The sequence below is a fragment of the Denticeps clupeoides genome, chromosome 1 (genome assembly GCF_900700375.1).
Source record: "Denticeps clupeoides chromosome 1, fDenClu1.1, whole genome shotgun sequence".
NCBI lineage: Eukaryota > Metazoa > Chordata > Actinopteri > Clupeiformes > Denticipitidae > Denticeps > Denticeps clupeoides.
Genome location: NC_041707.1, coordinates 25,667,757 through 25,692,263, shown reverse-complemented (window position 1 = coordinate 25,692,263; position 24,507 = coordinate 25,667,757). Strand labels below are relative to the sequence as shown.

The 24,507-nt window shown below is 40.3% G+C and overlaps 1 protein-coding gene across 1 annotated transcript in view; it reads right to left on the bottom strand.

Annotated features, from left to right (window-relative positions):
- LOC114786953 (neurexin-2-like) overlaps window positions 1-24,507 on the bottom strand; it is a 384,882-nt gene that overhangs the window by 54,889 nt on the left and 305,486 nt on the right. The window contains exons 16-17 of the mRNA XM_028974592.1: window positions 23,707-23,880; window positions 22,935-23,054 (exon numbers count right to left, since the gene is read on the bottom strand). Of these exons, the coding sequence (XP_028830425.1) occupies window positions 22,935-23,054; window positions 23,707-23,880 (294 nt within the window). The remainder of the gene's footprint in view (window positions 1-22,934; window positions 23,055-23,706; window positions 23,881-24,507) is intronic.

Sequence of the window (24,507 nt, the reverse complement as noted above, 5' to 3'; positions counted from 1 at the left end):
CTGGCTGTAGCTAATTCTGACAGCTGTTAAAAGCCTCTGACTCCGCCCCTCTGCATTTTTGTGAACTTCACCTGGCAACGATGTATGTTTATTTTGAGCCACACACCTCCGGGCTAGTTTTTGTTCTCTCCATTATTCACCCTGTTTTTGGGCCCCTGTTTATTAATACAATTCTTGTTCCCATCATGTCCTATCTCTGCGCTCCCTTCCCCCGTCAGCTCGCCGTCATGACACATTTAAAAAACCCATCACCTTTGGACCTCCAAAGGGTAATGGATGGCACAATACACCCCAGGGTGGAAAAGCAAAAAAGAAAAAGCATGAACAGCAACCAGCCATCAGCTATTTTTCTATCTGCCATTACTCCCTTGAGACGGAAAGACAATGGTCAGGTCACTTTTCACTTGATTCTGAAATACTCTCTCTTTATCCCTTCTATTTGATGTTTTTCATAGCTTATTCCCTGAAGCACAAAGAACTTCAGTTTTATACATACATCAACCATAAAATTAGCCCCTGATAAAGTTAACATTAATTTGATGTCTCATTACAATGCCAGTTGACACTTGGTGGAAAACATTAGGCGGACACTTGGTGGAAAACATAACATGTGTCGTTGAAGTTGATTTATGGCAAACTGAAAAAAGTTTAACAAAGCCAAATTGTGGCGCTAAGGTGGCTGGCTTGTAGCATATTGAAGTAAGCCTAGCATCTGGATGTTCCTGCTCTGTAGTGGGCATTAGATACCAAAAGTGGTCCAGGTAAGGTACACCATTGTGTCCACCTACAGTCATTCCATGGCATAAATAAGACAATGTGCCTACAATAAGGATGTAAACATCAGAATGCTTTGTTTAAAATCATATTGTGCATGTGTTTGTCTTTGTTGAACATTCTCTCAGCAAACACTAGAATATTTTAATAAAATACATGAATATAATAATATAAAATTTAAATCCTTTAGATTATGCTGTTTTAAGTGACACCTGGGGAACAAACAAAGGCTTGCACTGAAAAATACCATAAATGTCTAACCTCTGCCTTTTATTTTCATGGTAGGGTGAAGGAATATGACATGTGGCACTGATACATTGGTACACTCACACACACAGAGAAGACATTTCCAATATCTTACAAGGCTCAAGACAAATAGCTGTCTCAAAAAAAATACTTCTGTGTCCTTTAGTCGGATCATTGTAGCAAAAAGCCCTGCTTCACAAAATTGGCACAGATGTTTTATAGTAAGAAAAAATCGAGGAAAAAAAAAAAACCTACTCTGAGTCCACACTTTCTGTCTGTACAGAGCTTCCACAATGGTTACTCTGGTAGACAACATTTTACAACATCCAGCTTCTTATTCATGTGTCTTGTGATTTGTGGGAAAACAATGCTTGAACACCAGAATGAATAAACAAAACTTTTTTTACTTCTAAACTTACTGAACATGAAGGTCTCACAGGTAAAGGCAGTGGCTCACACAACACTTGCTTTACAAAGGGGGTATTGTCAGCCCCCCAAGGCATTTCCAAATTCACCATGGGACATCGCTTTCCATCACAACGTCTCATTGTGTGCCTGTTTTTCCTGTGCTGCCATGTTGAATTCAGACAGCATAAGCAAATTATGCTTAAAATTACAATAAGCATAAACAAGACCAAAAAAAGAGTGATAAGTGGCAAATAATTATATTTTGTACCCACCTTATGCAGACTACACTAAATTTGCAAGCCATGCTGGTACAATCTAACTTGAAATTAACTTGAGAAGGCAAATCAGATGACTGTCAAAGAAGGAATAAGAACAGAATAAGTCTTATCCAAAACCTAAACACCTAAACACCAGATAAACAGAACTGTAGAAAAATGTGCTATCTTTCTAGGCTACGTGCAGGTTATGGCTACGAAATCTACTTTTAGCAAGCTAAAATAGACATAGCTCTTAGGATATACATAAACAAAGAAATGCTTACAATTTATTTGTTATTATTTCTGACTTTTTATTTCTGTCTCATGTCTCTGCAGTTGAGCGAAAACAATGATATGGTCCATTTATTTTGTTATTTTGTCCATTCATTTTTCTGGGAGTTTGCATTCATGCGCTTACACATGTTTTTGTCTTATCAATACAGCTTCAGTTGAAGATAATGCTAATTTAATGTTGCATTTACTGTGTAACTGCAATCACTGCAGACAGTGAGACAGTGACTAGAATCAGCATTTTCTTTAAGGCCAGGTTCTGTATACCTCCGGGTTTACCAACAGAAGCTGTTCTGAGTGACTATGAATAATGACTTATATTTCAATATTTCCAGTATTTTACAAGGCTCAAGACAATTTGCCTCAGACCTTTTCTAGTAATAAAGAAAAAAAACTACAATGAAAACAATTATTTGGTCCATTAAAAAGACTTAAAATGCCTCAAAACGGGTTTGGTAACTGGAAATGAATGAAACCCTCTATGGTACCTGAAAGGATGGAATATATCCATTACCACAAGGGTTTTTGTTAGAAAACCCCTTTCAATTATATTAGTAAATCTGAAAAATCAGACGCACTGATTAAAGAGGCAATACAATTGGCGTTCACACTAATAGATTATCTAGTGCATCTAGTTCGTTGTGTGCACCATGTGCTGCGCAGCAGTGTATCACAATGACAATCACTGCACTTTCACTTTCATATTTGAGAAATGCATTTAATTAGTTTTTTTTCCCTTTGACACACAGGTTTGCAGTGTTAAGTGAAAGTGAAGTGGTGTCATTGTGAAACACGGCAGCACAGCACATGGTTTTCTCAGCTGTCAAGGTGGTCTGAACTTCCCTTTTCTAATTAAATTCAGCACTAGCATGGATCTGCATATGTGAAATGCCAACTGCCTTGGTTTTCGTGGTATAATTTATTCCTTGACCCTGGCACAATGCTCAAAGCTGACAAACTTTGCTAGGAAAATAACTGATTAAGATAAATTCAAACTAAGAACCATCCTTGAAGTCCTGCATAGATTATAGAAAGCTTGTAATATGAACACACACACACACACACACACACACACACACACACACAGATATCACTGTATTCTATTGGTGAAATCAGGGACGATAATTCAAACTAACCAACACAAGCCAGCTTCATTCCTAATTTTATTCCCTGCATTGTGGTAATGAGATTGAGTCATTTGTTATTCATAATAATATCAAAAAGCAAATACTGCACTCTGAATGGTGACTGAAAAAATGTGACCATCAACTAGCTGGGTCAAAAAAAACCTTCCATGCCTTACTTTCTTCCCATACACTACAACATATAATACTCATTGCTACTGCTATTAATGCGGCCCAATTTTAATATCTGAACTGTAGCATTGAGACCAGGGTATGTTTGACACAAATCATATCAGCTGCAATCAAATCTACTATTGATCCATTTAAGAACAGGTTCCACATATTTCTCCAACACACCCTGTCTGATTAAAGACATTGTCACGCTGACTGGACATGGCAAGGAACGAATATGCATAAACACGACATCACGAAACGGGTTTATTAGAATAACACAAGACCAAGAAAACATCACCAAACTATGACCCAACAGCAAACAGTCGAACAGGGTAGCTTTATGCAATCATACACAGGTGAAGACAATCAACTTGGCAACACAAGCCAAACATGAACCTCCGGTCCAAATCCTTGACCCAGAGAAGCCCCTTCCAGACGGGATCATGACAGACATGACCTCCACCTAAAGTTGGGGCAAACCATAATAATTGAGCATAATGTGAGCATAAATTATATTATATATATTATGCATTTATTTATTTTAATAATGCATCATTGCTATTATTTTTTTCATTAATCCTAGAGACATAGATTAAACCTTAATGAAAGGAGAAAAAAATTGTGCCTTTGTACAACAATGTTGTGTGTTGAGATGGCCAAGGACATTCTGGGGGAGGGGGAATGGTATGCGAAAACTGGTTCCTTTGTCTAGTAATGAAATAGGTTTTTACTAAGGCTGAGGCACAAAGCAGCAAGAGTGGTAACCTTGATGGACAGTGTGCAGTAATCATAGCTGACACCCAGCACATTTCAGAGCTGGTCTACTAATCCTGACCTAATACATTCTTACTCAGACCCCCCAGGTGGGGATCTGGCATGGCATGTCCAGAATGCTAAATGCTAAAGAACCACTCAGCTTCCATGAAGACCCTTTTAAAGGTTGGTGCCAAAAGACAAGTCATGTCCACAGGGAAAGTCATAATGGCTGCCACACTGGATTACCTGCAGTCAAAAGAGATAATGAAACATGGCCAGGAAATGGATGAAGGCAGGTTTAACAAATGCAGGTTCAGAGAGGAGTGCAGAGGTCAATAAAGATGATTTTATTAGTCAGGCAATTGGTTTATTTCTTGGGCAAATATCAACGATAACAATCAAACCTTGCATGTTTCTGACATGTCAATAAACATCTAATCTTTCAATCAATTAACTGTCAGTTTTTGTCCTTCTTGTAATCCATCAAATTACTGGGTTGTAAATAAACCAGTGAACGATGTGTGGTGAACACATATCACAAAATTATTCTGCATGTACCATACACACTATATTGTATATGTTTTATACAGTATAGTTTTTATACAGTATAGTTTGCATTACCTGAAATCTTTTTATCACAATTATTCAGTCAGTAAGAGCTTCAAAGTTACACAGAAGCTCAGAAACTGCACCAAGGCTAAAGACTCAATCTTTTTTTCCCTTTCTATTGTTCTTTGTGAGTGTACGTGGAGCTCAAGGACAGCACAGCAAAAAAAAAAAAAAAAAGGCAATAGGTTTTGTCAGGATTCCTGTATCTGACATTTTCTTACTTGGAGGGACAGACATGTTTTAGGATGCTGAGTTGCATGAACTTGCATGAGCATGGAGTGTGTGAGCAAAAGGGGAGTGTAATTTCTGTATGTATTTTTCAGGCCACGGAGAACACTACTTTTGGAGCCACATTTAACAAATAAGAAATACTAAACTCTTAAACTTTGGAATTCTGGCAAATGACAAGGTAATTGTCATTGTGATACAGCACACAGTGCATTAAGGGTGTTGGAATTAATCATATAATCAATGCATTGTGATGCAGACATAGACTATTCTGTATTGATTCAGTTGCTTTTCTGACAGTGGCATTAAAAATTTCATGTGGCGCTGCACTCTACGGCCCTGTTCTCAGAACACGGTCAAAGTTGAACTTTGACCGCTGCGCACCGTGATGTATTTTAGCGCGACCAATAAGATCAAAGCAGGAGAGTGTTCCATCTGTCCTGTTGAAATATACACACAAAGCGGGAATGGCGGAAAAGCTGATCTTTACTGTATCTCAGTGTTCAGTGATCTACAGCATGACATTGTCTCACCGGGAGTTTGGAAGACCACACATATTTTTTGTGCTTAGTCCCAGGCTTCAGGGACCAGATGAGCTTGGACCAGTTTGCTTGATTCCTTTGCTTGGGCGATCTGCATCAGGACCAGAGCAGATGACTAACCCCGCCCACAGCATAGTGCCGTGTGCATTTAAAGGAGTACTACCTGCATATATAACTGTTACAAGGTGAGCGTGGACTCAGTACGCCGTTTTTTCTGATCATTGTAGCAAATCACACAGGTGTAGCATCCACACAGGACCTTAACTAGGGTGGTAGTAGCCTAGTGGTAACACACTTGTCTATGAACCAGAAGACCCAGGTTCAAAACCCACTTACTACCATTGTGTCCCTGAGCAAGACACTGCGTTGCTCCACTGGGGACTGTCCCTGTAACTACTGATTGTAAGTCGCTCTGGATAAGGTCGTCTGATAAATGCTGTAATTGTAAATGTAATGTTAACTCTTGTATTTGAACAGCAATTGACAATATAGAAAATATATGGGATGCATTGATATCAAGGCATTGATAATCAGAATTGAATTGAGTTTTGATACCAGTGAAGACTCACACCTCTACAGTGCACACAACAAAATGTGTTCTCTGAGAAGTGGGCATGGTACCTCAGTGGTCTGCTGCTAGGCCACCACTGTCTGAGTATATTTTACACTTGTCTCATAGGAATAATGGTATGATAAAAGGTCTGAAGGCCACATAGCAAGAAATTGAGACAAAAAGTGTGAAAATGAGTATGTAAAGAATAACAATAAAAGCAAGAACTGTTGCTGAATAGTTCAGGCCTACATCAAACTACATCAAACAGTGCAGTCCCAGAGGTAGAGCTAATTCAGCAGCTTTTCCTGACCTGTGAACTGTTGCCCCAATAATGAACCAACAAGCCAGGCCTGAGTGACACAAACATTTCTCCTCAGGGTACTGTAAGTGATGCAAATAATGTTGGTCTATTCTGATTGATGCAGCATACTATACTATACATACATACAGATTTGAACCAAAAGCAGAATATGTTTTCTGCAGTGCAGAACAAGAAAAAGTGTTTTATGATATTAAAACCATTGACATTATGCTCCAAGCCATTCTGCCTTGCATACCATATCCTTCCCAATAAAAATAGCCTTGTTTTTCTGTTGCACTCACTCATTATCCATAACTCCAATTCCATCCCTGTTCATTGGGTGCAGGGTGGGGACTCACCCAGAGAAGGGTCAAGCCCACAGCAAGACAAACACAAGATTCACATATAATTCACTGACACCTTTTGTCAATTCTTAATGGCATGAAAAACATGGCCAAGTGTGGCACAGTATTGCTTACTTAGAAAAATATGAGCTTTCACTTTCAAAGACTGTGAAGGTTGCATGTTTCATTCATCCAGAAGCTAATTCACACTCATAGGCTCTCTCTACTAGATAAAACAGATCCCAAACACATGAATACATGTGGGGGAGAGTAAATATTATTCATATACTTGAAAAAAAATAGCTATTGAGTCAAGAGCAACTCCTGAAGTGGCCATGTGGCTCAGTGGTAGACTGCAATTTGGATGAAGAGCTGAGATCAACATGAAGATCATCTGAGAGCCACAGCCACTTAAACCTCCTCCTATCTACAACTATCATGTGAGGACCCTCTCCTCTCATCCACTCTTCTTCTTTCCATCATTTTGAGTAGAGAGTGAGTGATGAGTCATCCACAAACTCTCTTTCAATCTCTTTCCCTATTTCCTCTGTCCTAATGGACTCTCAGGATTAACTTGACTCAGCCTCCAGTTGACCTACCCAACCAAGCCCTTACTCTTCTGAAACTATTAGACAGTGATACAAGTGCTGTCACTGGACATGAGGGGGGCGGGCACGACAGAACTGGTTGAGGTATGCCGAGAGATGTGGAGAGAAGGGAGCGGAAGCTGTTAATTTGAGAGTTTTGGGTGTTTCATCTGAGTGTAGGAAATGTGATGTTGAGAGTGTGTATGAAATTTTTATGCCACTGTCAGAAAAGCAACTGAATCAATACAGAATAGTCTATGTCTGCATCACAATGCATTGCATTGTGTGTGTGTGTGTGTGTATGTGTGAGGGGTGTTAAGGACAAAGAAACTGATACTGCCATGTATCTATGAATAAGTGAATGAGTGTTAGGAATTTTTGCATCTCAAAAGGCAGTCAAAGATGGCAGTCAAAGAAGTGCATTATGCCTATGAGAAAATTTACCTATTGGTTAATTGCAAAGGAGATGTGGAGTGCAATCTGTTAAAGAGTCTAAAGATTGAACAGCATTCTGACATCTCTCCCTGGGTAAATGCGTAACCATCTCTCACCATAGCTCATGTGAAAAGTGTGCAGGTGAAAACTATGGATAGTTACATTTGAGCTTTGAATTCATATTAAAACCAGGTTCTACGGGGGGCTAGAGAGCATCACATGGTGTGGATGTAAATTTAGAGTGCTCCCTCAAAACCTCGACAAACTTGTGTTTTTTCTTCTATTTTCATTGTGAAAGTTTGTTCGCAACTATATAGCAGTGAAATGAAGAAGGCTAAACTCAAGAAAGGGGATTCACCGACTTCCTCAGGTAAACAGCAGGCCGAGAAACCGCCGTCTAATGAAAGTGAGGCGGATGGCGATACTTGCGCAGCACAGATTCAACTGTGATTCTATCGGCTATTCAAACTATGAATGACAGATTAAACTGGATGGAAGCTACTTTATCTCAGCTCCAAATTACGCTCTCTGAAACTACCTCGCGTATTGCTAATCTTGAGGGAGCTAAAGCTGAGCATGAAGCCTTCATTTCTGACCTAGAGACTTCCTGTCTGGAAACTCTCGTAGTTAACAAGGCCCTGTGTGCTAAATTGGACGATCTCGAGGGTCGTTCTTGATGGGTGAATATCAAGATTGTTGGGTTACCTGAGAACGTGGAGGCTGGTCGTCCAATCGCGTTTGTGGAACAATTCATCCCGAAACTCCTGGGTGCTGAGGACTTTCCCAAACGGATTAGAGTTGACTGTGCACACGAATCATGATTGCGAGGATACATCATTATCCGGTCAAAGAGATGATACTGCAACTAGCGCGCCAACATGCTCCTTTAAAATTTGGAGTACTCATCTCCATCTTCCCGGACTTCACGGCAGAGGTACTTTCTCAGCGGAGGGCATTTGACAGAGTGAAAAAGAAGCTAAAGGAGGCCGGTATGCGATTTGGATTCTCTCAGTTGGATCTCTCAGGTATTCCAGTCTTCTTTTTCATCCAAGGTCAGAGGGGTAGCTATTTTAATTCGTAAATCTATCCCTTTTAAGCTCATATTGAGTACCAGTCATCCTAATGGTCGTTATGTATTTGTATCAGGTCTACTTTCCTCAACTCATGTCACATTGCTGAATGTGTATGGACCTAATTTTGATGATCCCACTTTAATACTTTGCCAACCACTGTAAACACACATCTGATAATAATCTGATTTCAACTTATTACTAGAACTGAAAATTCCAGAGGAAATTTTGATGGGCCTGTCCAGGCGTTTTTCATAGGAGCGCGGGTATTTGGTGTCGTTTGGAGCATGTTTAAAAATTTGCATGTTAGCATAAGGGGGATTTATATGGGGATTTAATGCACATACTGTAGAATATCTAAATGTTTCTAGGGAAGACTGGGAAGGTGTCTTTAAAATATATACACCTGCTCGATTAACGTTAGACACCAACTTATTAAGTACAAGGTGTTGCATAGATTACACTACTCTAGGGTTAAACTTAATACTTTTTATCCCACTATTTCCTCTCTCTGCAATAAGTGTGACTCTGCAGAGGGTTCGCTTAGTCATCTTTTTTGGGCATGCCCTTAAATCAGTGAAATCTGGTCAGAAGTTTATGCTTGTGAGCTTCACTTAGATCCTGCAACTGCTGTTCTGGGCTGGTCAGTCTCCTTGCAGCATCTTAATAATGCTTCAGTGCCCCTACAGTACAGTATGATGATTGCAAAAAAATCTATCCTTTGCATCCGGAAAAATAAGGCCACTATCAAGGCCACTATTCAAGATCTGGTTGTCTGAACTTTCCTCCACCCTTCATGTAGAAAGTCTTAGATATAGTATGTCTGGAAATATAGATCTGTTTGAAACTTCTTGGAGGCCTCTTTTCAATCTCCTGTTAAAGATTTATGATAATTGCAACACTACTTGAAACCTTGTAGTCGTAGTGTAGGTGTTAATACACCACTTTTTGTAACGCGAACCGGGACCAAAACGAGAGAGACGTGTAGGAGGAAACGAGAGACCTCGGTGCGGCGGGACGCAGGCATCGTGGGTAGGGGCCACGACACCACTGCTTCCAGCTTCTTGGGCTCCATGGCCACACCCTGGGACGAGATGGTGAAACCCAGGAATGTGGTGGAGCGCTGGTGGAAGGCGCATTTCTCCAGCTTACAGTACAGTCGGTGGGCGAGCAATCTCTTTAGTACTGCTCTCACGTGTTGAATATGGGATTCCAGAGTGGGTGAGTAAATTAGTACATCGTCCAGGTAGGCATACACCCACCGTCCCAGCATGTCCTTGAGAGTATCATTGATGAACTGCTGGAAGACGGCGGGTGCGTTGCATAGGCCGAATGGAATGACAAGGGATTCAAAATGACCAGTGGGGGTGATGAATGCGGTTTTCCACTTGTCGCCCTCTCGGATACGAATCAGATTGTAGGCCGACCTGAGATCCAACTTCGTGAAGTATTTGGCTCCCGAGAGGGCGTCAAGGGCGGTGTTGGTTAGAGGTAAAGGTGTTCGATTTTTGACTGTGATTTTATTGAGTCCACGATAGTCCACACACGGTCGCAGGCCACCATCCTTCTTGGTCACAAAGAAGAACCCTGCCGCGGCCGGGGAAGTCGATGGGCGGATGGTGCCGTTTTGAAGCGCCTCTGCCACAAACCGCTCCATGGCCAATTGCTCTGCCTTCGAGAGGGAGTAGAGATGTCCTTTCGGGGGAGTGGTTTCTGGCAGCAGGTCAATGGCCATGTCGCCTGGTCGATGGGGAGGCAGCTGGGCAGCTTTGGCGGGACTGAAGACGGTCACTAGGTCGTGATAGCAGGAGGGGACATGATCTAGGGCAAGACTGGTCGGTTCTGGGTTTGAGGAGGCAGACAGGGAGGGCTGTGGCAGAAGGCAATGGCGATGGCAGTGCGCTCCCCACTCCAACACCACGCCCGATGACCAGGAAAGGTGGGGTTCATGGAGGGACAGCCAGGGGAACCCGAGGAGGAGTGGTGAGGTGATAATATTGGTCACTAAAAACTGGATCTTCTCCACATGAGAGTCGAGCCGGAGATGAAGAGGGACTGTGCGGTGAATGATGGGTCCTGCGGAGATAGGATGACCATCCACGGAGGTGATTGTGAGAGGACTTGGGAGGAGTTCCAGGGGAATGTGATGTTGTCGGATGAAGGAGTGGTCTATGAAATTTCCAGCCGCCCCGGAATCCACAAAGGCTGTGGTGGAGATGATTCGCTGATTACATTCCAGGACGGCCGGGAGAGTGAGTCAGGAGGTCGGTGGCATCAGATGTGGAGGAAGGGGCCTAGATGGCCGCGCCGTGCTGATCTGCTGGGTGTCCCGTCTCCCCGGACGAATAGGGCAGGTCAGGCGGATGTGTGAGGGGGAAGCGCAGTATGCACACAAACCCTCCCGAAAACGCCGTTGCTTCTCTTCAGGCGTGAGGGTTGTCCGTCCCAGCTGCATGGGTTCCCCCCTATGGTCTGGAGGAGTGACGATGGGCTGAGGTGGTGATAGAGGCGGTCGAGGGGTCTGATGCAGGGTCGGAGTGGGGGCCGCAGTTTTCGGGAGTGCCAGCAGGTGGCGATCAATCCGCATCGCGAGTTGTATGAGGGCCTCATACGTTGCTGGCATCTCCCGGCTGACCATCTCACCACGAATTCGTGGGGCCAGTCCCTCATAGTACATCATCCGGAGGGCGTGGTCGCCCAGCGGAGTCTTTGCAGCCAGGGTCCGGAATCTGGTGGTAAACTGGCTGACCGATGAGGTACCCTGGCGCAGGTGATTTTTAATTCCTCCACGAATTCGGTATATGAGAGAGACGCAGAACTGGGGGAACTAATTCGCGCAGCCGCCCACTCTGCTGCGGAACCAACGAGCCGGGTTAGTAATAAGGCGATGCGGGACCGGGCGCTGGGGTAGCGGCTAGGCTGCAGCTCGAAAATCAACGAGAGAGCGGTGAGGAGCACCTCGCCGCTCCCCTCGGTCCCGTTCCAGCGCTCCAACCGCGGGGGGGCGAGGGCTCTGCGCCACGCTCGCCGCTTCCTGCTCTCGGTGCGCAGCAGTCATCTCATGAACGCGCTGCCGCAGGAAGCGAACCTCCTGCGACAGACTTCCAAAAAGATTCTCCTGCCGCGCTATTCGATCGCACAAAGCAGCGAGTTGTGAAGCGCGTAATTCGGGCTCAGTTATTCTGTAACGCGAACCGGGACCAGAACGAGAGAGACGTGTAGGAGGAAACGAGAGACCTTGGTGCGGCGGGACGCAGGGAGGCAGGTAAGTTCCTCCGCGTTTAATCTGCGAACGTGGACGGCGCGAGCCGCAACACCACACTGATGTTGTCGTTCGCGTATTAAGACACAAGACAGGGCAGGACAGGGTGACAGGAAGGAGTTCGCGGGTCAGCAGAACAGAGAGGACAGGTACGGTCTTACTGGGTTGAAGGTTTTCGGGGCCGAGTCGAATGGCGTGCGTAATTCAATGACTGAGCAATTGGCAGCTGCTCTCCAGCCTAATATATAGGAGTCACGTTACCTCGTTTCCGTGTTACTCCCGGTCACATGATGGAATCATGTGACACTTTTAGTTTAATTTTATTATTTATTTTCCTTTCTGTCTCTCTAAATCTCTTGTTAAAGTTCCTGATAGTGCTGACATTTGCAAACCTATTTGTTCTCTATTTTTATTTCCACTTCCCTTATCACTCTTGCCTAGGTGATTATATATTAATATTTGTATCTTTATTGTCATTATTATTCACAATGTTACATTGAGTAAAAATCTATTTTTGAAGTTTCCTGCCTTTGCACATGATGTGGATGATGTGGTTGACTGCTGAATTTAATCTATTTGAAGGAGATGTGTTTTGTTTTGTGATTTAGTTTTTTCTTGTTTGTCTGTAAATTGAAAAATTATCTCAATAAATATAATAAAAAAAAGACAGGATAACATTGCCTGAAAAGTTAAAGTTACTTATTGGAAATATCTGATAACACACATTGCTACATACTGTATCAGGGACTAAAGAGCATAATAAAACCTACATAATAAATATTTTATATTTTTTAAATACAGAAATTAATCGACAAATTATATTTAATTTTAACTGAATATCAAGCTTTATCAACCTAACTTCACTGCACCTGACTTTAACTGAGTCAACCCTCCAAAAGTCTTCATCTTACCGTGTATGCAGATGCACTCACACCTGCCTGCTGAGATTACTGAGAAAGCTCTGCACTAGTGGCACCCTGATCCTGCATCTGAATCATCAGTGGGAGACGGTCCTGGCGCTTGCTGGACTTTCTTGGGCACCCTGAAGCCATCTTCACAAAAGTTGAACCTCTCTCCTTGAAGTTTTTGATGATCCAATAAATGGTTGATTTAGGGGCAATCTTAGTAGCATCGGTATCCTTGTCCGTGAAGCTGCTTCAACATTGACTGCACATGTTTACTTGCAGGTAACCATGGTTAACAATGGAAGAACAATGAATTCAATCATCACCCTCCTTTTAAAGTATCCAGTCGGCTCTTCTAACTCAATCAGCATGATAGAATGATGTTGTGTTAATGAGAGGATCACTGTAATGATCTCAGCAGTTCCTTTTGTAGGAGGGCTGAAATGCAGAGGAAATGTTTTTTTGGGGATTACGTTTATTTTCAAAGCAAAGACGGACTTTGCAATTAATCTGATCATTCTTCATAACATTTTGGAGTATATGCAAATTGCCATTATAAAAATGAAAGCAGGAAACTTTGTGAAAACCAGTTATTGTGTTATTCTCAAAACTTAAGACTGTACACCATGAGCATGGTGGAGAAGGTAGAGACATATCAAGAGCAGGATAAGAAAAAAGCCATAGGGTGTTGGGGTGAAACTGATAAGAAACTGATAATAAGGTATGAAGTGAAACTGTAAGGTTATGCTTTCTTCTTCCAGTAGAATGGCTATGGAGCAATGGTTCTATTTGAATTTTAAAAGCACCAGTAGTCAAAGAGATCTTGAGCTGATTTAAGAGCTTGTTCAAGAGGCTCCCAAGAATGTTGCCAAAATAGTTCTGAAGTGTCTGGGAGTAATTCATATTTTAACCCCATATTAGACATTTCTAGCAAGTACTCCACTTGATTGTGGTCCCTATTGCAACTTGAAGTTGTTAAAGCAAATGTGCATAGACGTCAGTGTATAAACAGTTGTTAATGTTTAAGCAGCTGCATAAATACCTAGAAAATGTTTATGGCTGCATCAGCAACATCAATTGCTGCATCATGTTGCTGTACCTGGTCTCTCAGAAGTAATTGAACAGTCTGCTTTCCTGGATTTTTTGGTAATTACATTTTGGCTTTCTTAACCAAGATTTACTTTCATTATTCCCTTCCAGGTATAAACATTAATGGATATCAGCCACCATGCCTCTTATTTGTCCTTTGTGTCCCTAGGACTTTTGAGATTTGTATTCCATTTGACTGCTAATGGAGTGATCAGAGCTCTGTGGGTTAATTAAGGATCCACAGTGCTCAGCTACTCAGCATTCTTTTAGAAGCATATGGACTTAATGAAAGTGTACCTGCACAGGTCGTTGTGGCATATAGGCATTAGTTATACATTATTAGTCTCTGTTCATGTCCATTAGCATACAGAAGAGTCATTTACCTTTTGACCAAAATCAAAGAAAGGATAGAAATAAAGTCAATAAATATTCCATTGGCTGAACAAATATGTTTACATGTGCACCAAATTCTGAATACTGACCTCCTTCTAATTCAGGCAATATTTTGATTGTGGTGTACATGAGTTGCTTATCGAGTAGTCCATTCAACTTCTCATTGAATTAATGCTTAAAAGCACAGGCACATCACATTGCATCTATGTCTGGTTTTCCCTGCATAATTTGACCACCCAACTTTGTTTGTACTGCAGCTCAATTCCATATTACAATTTGTTATTTTAGGGTTATACATGAAATGCTGGAAGGACTTTCACACATACAGGCTTTCGTGCATTTGAATCAAACTGAACTTTATATGTCCTCTTGGTGCAGTTCGTTTTTGTTCGTTGTGAACAAAGCAATCACACTCAAGTATGATCAAAACAAACCACAAAATCAAATTGCGAACTCTGGTGCAGTTAGCCTGATGAGAATGCGTACCAACCCAGAACAGGATCAAATGCTATCATATGATTTGAGAACAGTGAATGATGGGTAAATTTCTATGACGCCATATTAGAACCACTGATAAAAAATATTTAGAATTTAGAGATTAAATTTGTTGTTCCTGCAGCGATACATCTAACTAATCAGCAAACAGAAAGCTCTTGTGTAATTTGAAGCAACACATTTTGGTTCACTTGGATTTGTCCCTGTGTGAAAGGAAACCAAAGAGGAAAATTATACAATGTTTAAAATTCACTGACTGATTCGGACCAAAGCAAACATACAAATGTGTGAAAGCACCCTTAATTTTCACTACAGAAGGTCAATCCTGACACAATCCTTCCCAAAAGGGGTGGGGAAGTAAAGTGCTGCATCAAGATAACGTCACAGTCCTCCACATAAAAGACATAATAGTTCAAAGATTGCATGTATTTTATTTAGCCCAGTCCTTCCAAACAGTTCTCTATTTCTATTTCACATACACGCCCACATTTTTTCTCCTTTTCTCTGAGAGACCCCAACTATTGAATACCTGATGAGGAAGAACCATGATAAAGATGTTTAATTCATGAGTTCTTTCACTCTTCATTTTTCATAATACAATAAAAAGGGAGGAGAGGAGTACAGACAGGGGGTGTGTCCACTTGTAATACTGATGGATCTGTGCTGCATATCAGATGTTAGCTTACAAAGACAAACACAAGAGGAATACAGATGAGTGCTAAGGAGTTAGGGAAAGTGGTGAGCCATACATGAGGGTTGGGCTACATACATCTAAAAACATAAATACAGTACTGTGCCTTTGAGGGAGTTACCTCTATGCTCTTTTATTCTGTAGGGACACAGTTGGCTCTTCATTCATTACAAGGATGAATGATGGAAGATGCCATCTAATGTTATCCTGTCTAGAAAACTCCCATGGTGCCTTGTTTAAGTATGGGACTTAAGTGATAATAAGGAATTAAGGGTAATTATAGACATTTACAGCATTTATTAGATACCCTTATCCAGAGAGACTTACAATCAGTAGTTACAGGGACAGTCTCCCTGGAGCAACTTAGGGTTAAGTGTCGTGCTCTGGGACACAATGGTAGTAAGAGTGGCAATCATTCTGTTCAATGTCAATATATGTGTCTATTGCAGGCCTGCACCCATGGGAGAACACTTCCATACCTATGGACAATATGTTGTGCTACACCCACACCCAAGAAGTGAAGCAGCTCCAATAGATCATGGCCAGCAATTCTAGAGAGAAACACACAAGATGGAGTCCACAGACAAAACATTTACCATGGCAGATCATTAAAACTAGAACAAAATATGTGTATGTGTGCAGTTTTGGGGATTAAAGGAATACATGTACCAGTGTTACGTATTTAGAATACAAAATATGAGTAACTGTATTTCGTTACATTTGCTGTTTAAATGAGAGATTATCAGAGTACAGTTACTTTGTTGAAATAAATGGATTAAACTGCGTGCGCAAAAGCCATCTGCCCGTTTCAGAGAAAGCACAAGTGTTCGTAATAGTGCGTGTAATACTGGGCGTAATAGTGCCAAACGTTTCCGCAGAATGTTCAAGTACAGCATGAGTGCGAGGCATAAATAATTAATGCATTTTTATAATAATTTTTATAATAAATATATTGGTATTGTTCATAAGGCTTGTAACCTCATTATTTTGTAAACTTAGTGTTTGTTTTTTTGCTAGCATTAGAAAAGCAGCACCTCATATTATGGCAATTGTTGGATTTTTTGGGAATGCGCTACAAACTACATTTTGGGGCATGTATTCTGTAATCTGTAGAGGAATACATTTTAAAAGTAACCTTCCCAACACATAATGTGTGTACATATGAAAGAATAAAAAATAATCCCTTTTCACTTTATTTCCACCCACTCACTTGCTTAAAGAATTTTATGTCCCCTGCATGTCAAGAGTGCAGCTCACAATTGCAATCAGCAGTATATGTGACGGCAGTCGCTCTCTCGTGAATAGTTATGGGAATTTAGGTTGTAAAACAGGAATGTTTTAGTCCCAATTTTTTGTTCCCATAATAGAACAGATACATCATAACCAGAAGCTGAAAGAAACAGGAGCAAGAGATGAAAAGCTGTGGTTAAGAAATGTATTGAAAACTTTTTTTTAACTCAAACAGGCAAATTGTTCAACCAAAAATAGAGGCAATTAAAAGTGACAGTAACAATATACCATTAATGCAGCCATCAGGACCATACAGTCTACTGTTTTCATCAGAGAATCAAACTTTACTCCAACAAAGTGCAAACCGGCAAGTTTGGGGCATGGGAGGAGGTGTTTTTGTTTTTTGTTCTGTTTATAGATATAGATCTTATTGTTATTGGGCTGCAGTGATAATAAGTAAGGGCCTTAATTTGAGTCATAGAATCCATAGAATGTACTGGAGTGCAGTTGAGTCTCCCATTTGATATTTAAGAAATGACTCTTACTGTGTTCAACTTTGGCAGAGATGACATGTTGTGAGAGGCCTTCCCTGTGCAGCGAAACAATCATGCCATGTCCAAAGACAGAAGTTTTTCCAAAATTCAGGTTCAAATTGAGGCATAGAATAGGACACTTTTTCTATTTTTTCATCAATGCCAAAGTAAAATTTGTTAGTTATTCTGTTAGTTTACTTGATTTAGGGGACTGTTTAATACATTTAAAACACTTGTACCTCATTTCCACTACACTGGTGTTGGCCGGTGCTAGACTGGAAACACCGAATCCATTTCATTGTAATAGAAATCTTGTGGACTGCTACTTTTACACAGCCTGTTCTTTTTGTCTCTGTTGTCTTTCTACTTTCTTTTAGCTTATTGACAGTTTGGTTGTTCGTGTGAAACTGGTGATTTTAACATTTTCCCTTATTTCTTCATACACTATCTTCTACTGCACTTTTTAAATTTTTGATTTGATTTCTTCAGTACTCCACGTTACCGGACATTTTCTCTTTTAAAGCTACCAATCACTTCACTCACAACGCTTGATGTTACGGGTTCACGGTACTAGACCAGCAAAGTTTTGGGGCAAAATTGTGGGCCGAATTGTATTTTTGGGCATAGGCACTAAGTTTTTTTCTATGGTCACTGGTTCCAAAATTAGAAACTGACACAGGAACCAGAGCAGTGGTAAGGTGGTTCTGAGGTCTCCACAGCTTTGTTTTCTGACTGGAAATACAGTGCATCCAGAAAATATTCACAGCGCATAACTTTTTTGTTATGTTACAGTCTTATTTAAAAAATGATTAAACACATTTTTCCTCATAATTCTACACTCAACACCCCATAATGACAACATGAAAATATTTTACTTGAGGTTTTGGCAAATGTATAAAAATGAAAAAAACTGAGAAAGCACGCCATGTTAGCTGAGTGACCAGGGAAGATGGGCTGTCACAATTGGGTGCAGCTGGGAATGCAACTGGCACCAAACTGCATGACAGCAGGGCTCCAGTCATGGACATGTGTGTCTATTTAGGTACATGGCTGGAGCCCAGTTATAAGGACCTGTGGAGCAGCCGATCGGGGCTGCGACATTCATGTGGACCGTGTGACTTGTGTGCTGTTTTCAGTTCTGGCAATCGCCACACGCCTGCGGGTTAGTTTCTGTTCTCCCACTTTTTTGGCTCTTGTGCCTGTTTTCTTTCCTTTATATTTGCATTTAATAAACCATTGTTTTCCAGTATGTCCCATTTCTGCGCTATATTCCCCCTGTCAGTTTGCAGACATGACATGGGCCTTAGTCAGAGAGGTGACCAAGAACCTGATGGTCACTCTATCAGAGCTCCAGGTGTCCTCTTTGGACAGAGGAGAATTTTCTAGAAGGAGAACGATCTCTGCAGCAATCTACCAATTAGCCAGGTATGGTAAAGTGGCCTGATCTAACACACTTAGCAAAAGGCACATGGCAAAAGACACCTGAAGGACTCTTAGACCACGAAAAGCAAAATTCTCTGGTGTGATGAGACAAAGTTTGAACTCTTTGGTGCGAATGCCAGGTGTCATGTTTGGAGGAAACCCGGCACAGCTCATCACCAGGCCAATAGATCCTTACAGTAAAGCATGGTGGTGGCAGCATCATTTGCAGCTGCAGGAGACTAGTCAGAATGGAGGGAAAGATGACTTCATCAATGTACAGAGACATCTTGGATGAAAACCTGCTCTAGAGCACTCAGCAGGATATCTTGCAGCAGAACATTGACCCTAAGCACACTGCCAAAATACTCTGTAAATATCATTGAGTGGCCCATCCAGAGCCCAGTCTTGGATCCAATTGAATATCTCACCAAATTTGTTTGTTTTACACTTTTAGAGTGTCCCTTCCTGAACACTTTTGGTTTCTGTTGGAAATATGAAAACTACTGTCTGAAACATTTGCACAACAATAACTTTTCTAAGAGGTTGTACCTCCCAAGAAACTAGGATGTGGGGTTTTATTGCTCTTTTTACTAAACTTTCTTTTTTTCCTAACATTAGAAAATTCATTATGAGTGATTCATTAGAGTGGAAGGCAATCAACATATGTGGAGCAAATAGATTTTTTTATGGAGAATCCAAATTATGTGAGTCTGTTGGTGAGACAATGGCATTTTTGAGTTGAACATCAATTAATGTTTTATTTCTGTTAAAAAGATAAAAAACAATGAAACACCAATGAAATGAAAGTATTTTATCTATTTGGCTACACTACATTGTTGCACCTCTGTTATACCTCTCAGCCTCATAATGGCTACTATTAAGTCTTGTGACCAACAACAATTGACTATTAAGACACATGCCAATGAGGACTGTTTTGGACTGTAACAGCATTCATTTTATTGCCTTTGCCCATTACCTTTATGCTGACATGACACATACATGCACACACATTTTTGATATAGTGGACAGTAAAATATTCCTGACTGGTGTTGCTGGATGATGGTACACCATTGTGCCATTTTACTTAATATCAATGTAAATTATCTCTGTTGTATATTTATTAATTGCTCACTCTGCTAGTCCATGGCCCAAGTCAGATATATTCAGGTACAGAACAGATGTATTAAATAATATCTGTGGAACTGAACCATGGACTCACTTACACAACAAATATGAGTCGTGGAACAATTCCACCTAACAATGCAGGAAGGCTGACAGGCTGCTCATTAGTATACATGAAAGAAGCCAGGCCAGTACAAATCAAAATGTGTAAATTAGGTAAGTGCATACATCAGTGTATGTCCATACTTTTTTTCAGCTATATATGCCCATATACATATACATATACATACAAACAGGAACTGGGTAAATAAGAGCCAGAAATCTTGAGACACTGTTCTTACCTCCTCATCTATTTGCTCACACAAACACTGTTAACTACCATTACATAAAGTCTGCTTCAGGCTGTTAATATGTGTGTGTGCACATAAACAAAAAAACAGGGGAAACAGTCAATTTGTGTCCTCCGAAATAAATTTAGTTTGTGTGTGTGTGTGCGTGTGTGTGTGATTATTTGTGTGTGTTTGTGTTGGTTCATCATGAAAGTGGGAAGGAAAGGCATAGCAGGGTTCATAGAGTTAATACAGTTAATTCAGTTTTTTTCTGACACTGGTCTCTGTAATGCACAGTTTATAGAAATAGAAATAGCAAATTTATGTTCCTCCTAAGGTTTGTTTACAAGGATATTTGACAAATATGCACATTCATGCACACACGGGCACCCTTTTTAGACAGCATAAAATAATAAAACCACCTCTCAGAACAAGAACAATAAATGCATGTTTGCCATCAGTAGATAGAAGTCCTGATGCAAGACCAATATGTCTGTCTATCCTTCCACTCAGAATTAGAATCAGAATTATTTAGGTGCAGCTCTGCTCTATGCTTCTTTGCCAAACCTGTTTCTCAAGTAAATTTTTTAAGAGCTACTGGAAACATGAACAGTGGGAATGCAGAGGACATGCTGGCAAAGATTTCCTAAACAAGCTGAGACTCATCAATGAAATATTGACTGCTTTTCTTCAGTGACAGAGAGAAGTTGCTAAATAACATTATGACAATTTTGAATGAACACATGCAGACTCCTTAATAAGACACACTCACACTCCCCAAGGAGTTGTTTGTTTGCTAATGCTGCCACTCTATAAAGAGACAGAGTGTTCAGCACTCGAAGTGTTCTTTGTCTGTACCCAGTCATAATTCAGGTGTGCTGTAGATGTACTACATAACCATATATTATATTGCCTCATCAGTAGTAGTGATGCCAAAGACTCTACAATAACTTGCACAGTGCAGGGACACATATAAACCGGCTAGTGAAGTTTAAGCACATAAATTATAACATGTTTCTTTCCTATGGTTCTTTGCATGAGAGAGAAGCTTGAATTTCACTCATCTGGAAAAGATGATGGCACACACCTTCAGTTATTCAAGAGAAATGCAGCAGAATGCAGGACCTCCAGTGAAATGCTGCAGTGTGATCAATAATGACTGAAAATCAAAACCTTGAGTTTTATGTGTGTGAATGTAATGTTTGTTCACTCATGGCATATTGCTTAATGTGTCACTTTGGCTCTTTGGTAGTTTCAGGGCCAGTGCTAAGTACTAAAACTAGTAATTGTGAGAAAACAACATATTACATACATATTAAAAAAGGGTGGTAGTGACATAGTGGGTAACACACTTGCCTATGAACCAGAACCCCACTAAGTCACAGGTTCAAACCTCACTTACAACCATTGTGTCTTAACCTTAACCCTGAGTTGCTCAAGGGTTATATTTTTACATAAATATGTAGAAGAACTTGGGGGCATACACAGATGGGGCTCGCTCATAAAGGCACAACTCTGTTATTGATTGGTTTGGTTGCATTCTTATTTACGCCCCCACCACAACCACAAAACATGCATAATTCATAATTTAAAAAATAAATATGGAGGTAAAAAAAAAACTGGAGTAAATCCGTAACACAAAAGAAATAAGATAAAGAAAAAAACAGCTGTCGGGACTTACCTGTCACAGAAAACAACCAACTATTCATGACTGCTTTAGTCAGCTAAATTCCTTACAGTCTGACAACACTAAAACTCATGAATTTCCTCTGGATAGATCTGCTGTTTTTCTGTAATATATTCTTGCCCTGATTCATAATATTAAACAAGAGACAAGCAGGAGACAAGGATGAGAAATCCTCTAGGAAGGATTTTAATGGAGCCCTCCATTAAAATTATTATTAACTACCTATGCCAGTCTAGATTTATGCATCTAAAATAGCTGGTTGTCATTAAAATCACAATTATTTGCTGTTTGTGGCTAAAATAAAATAACATCCCTGATAAATTTCCTATTCTGCTCATTATTAACAGCATTCCCTAAAGAGGAACTTCAAACCTGCAGACAGGATTACTGTATGGAATTCCACAAGAAAACTTTCATTTTAAAGCTTGTTTCAATAAATGCAACATATAAATCTTTCTGATAATGTCCCATCAGTTTTCGTTTACTGTAGGATTGGAAAAGGTTCAACAATGGAACAATTTAATATATATATATATATATATATATATATATATATATATATATATATATATCAATTTCAGTAACTGCTCAATTGCTGTTTAATATACATGTCAGCATTTGAAAGATGCTACTACATAACCGGTGTAATTCACCTAAAATGTCTGTGGTTTAATGTTGTATATCAGTGTATTTGTAAAAAATACTACAATAAACAAGTGTTAATGGTGGGAAAACAATTTAATGTAGCATCTATATTCTATTAATGGAACAACACTGTCACTTTTCATAATCACCTGATCTAATTAATGTCACTACTATACATGCCATAGCTGTTTATTATTTCGAGATTACATTGCACTATTACTACTATATGATTATTTCCTTTTACTGCACTGAGCAAGTTTTAGCACAAAATAATTTCCCTTAAGATAAATAGCTTTTTCTTGTCTTATTAATGTTTTTATTATTTTTTTATTAATGACCCAACTTATAAATCAGCAAAAAATCAACAACCAGTGATGTTATTTGTGAATAATTCATGCCACCAAAATGCTTAAAAAAAGTGTGGGTACTCACGGTCACTGCAATAAGTGCCTCCATAGGACGTCATGGTGCAGTCGCAGGAGAAGCCCTCCCATTGTTGGAGACACACGCCCTGATTATAGCAGGAGTCCTCCGTACAGGTGGTACTGGGTCCTGAATGTTATCAAGACAGGCAGTTAAGAATCAGTTCATGCATAATAATGAGTTATATGGACTATTTACATATATAGTTCAGGCAAAAATTATTAGTCGCCCCCCCCCAAGGAATTATGGAACATTTTCCTAAACTTCTTCCCATTGTTTCCAGGATCGCTGAAACTTGATATAATCAAGCACCAAGGGAGCAGTGTGTCAGAACAGTGTTTTGCTCCTTGGCGGATCAGGATTCGAACCGACAACCTTCTGATTACAGGGACGCTTTCTAATCTGCTAGGGTAACATCTGTCCGCAGCCCAGGTATCAAACCCAGGTCACAAGAATGGGAACCTTGCATGATACCGCTACACCAGCAGACCGTATTTATGAAATATAAATAGCATGTGATAACTATAGGCCTACTTTACTTTGTTAAAATAACACTTTTATGTCGATTGCACTTAAATTGCACTTTATGTAGTTTGTCTTTGTCTGTGTCACACACATGTACTTTATGTCAATTGCAATATGAACACAGACAGGCAATTTGAGGACATTTAAAGGAAACTATGTTGCAAATGATGATCAAAGAAGCTTCCTAGGAATTTTTTATTCATTCCAAAACCCCTCCTTGTTGTGGCTTGTTGTTCAAAGAGGATTGCCTACTCACCATCACAACCTCGTTCCACCTGGCCAACTCTGTGGAGGGCATCTGCAATCAGGTCTGGCAATCTTCCATTCAGGTCTACTGATGCCAAGCATCCCTGGTACCCATCACGGGATGCAATCAGTTTAGGCAGACTGTTATACATGGTTTTTCCCACGCCACCGATGTACAGCTCTCCTAAATGACACACAAATAAACATAATTGATCACCTTCAGTGAATCCATTAAAAAACAAACAAAACAAAAAACTAACACAGACTAACATAAATTAAATTGGCTAATATCTGAGCAGAATTCTAGCTTCCATACATATTGTATATATACTTCCCTCCTTCTCTTCCTTATAAAGACATGTGCACATCCAGATCAGAATGAATGGCTTTTGTGAATGAACATGGCAGTATAAAAATAAACCCTGATAGAAGGTGAGTGCAGACTCTCACCTTATCGTGACTGACCATTATGTGATGAGTGGAACAAATGTTTCTGTTGAATTTCAGATAAACCAGGAGTCCCATGAACAGCAGACTCACATGGCTGGCAGGTTGGTTACACAGGACATTAAAAATGTTTCATTTGAGACTATATACATTGAGACATATTTACAGCATATTTACGTGCTTAATAAATTCTGTTGCTACATATGGTCAGTGCATGAACCCAGGTAAAACTCAGATGCAGAATGGAGGTCTACTCTCTGCAAGTGTGAAGTAAGTGGGCTTCTAATTTACTAAACAATTCATGTTATCAATAGAATAGCTGCTGAGGGAGCGAAGGTGAAATTCCCACTGAAACCAATCAGGA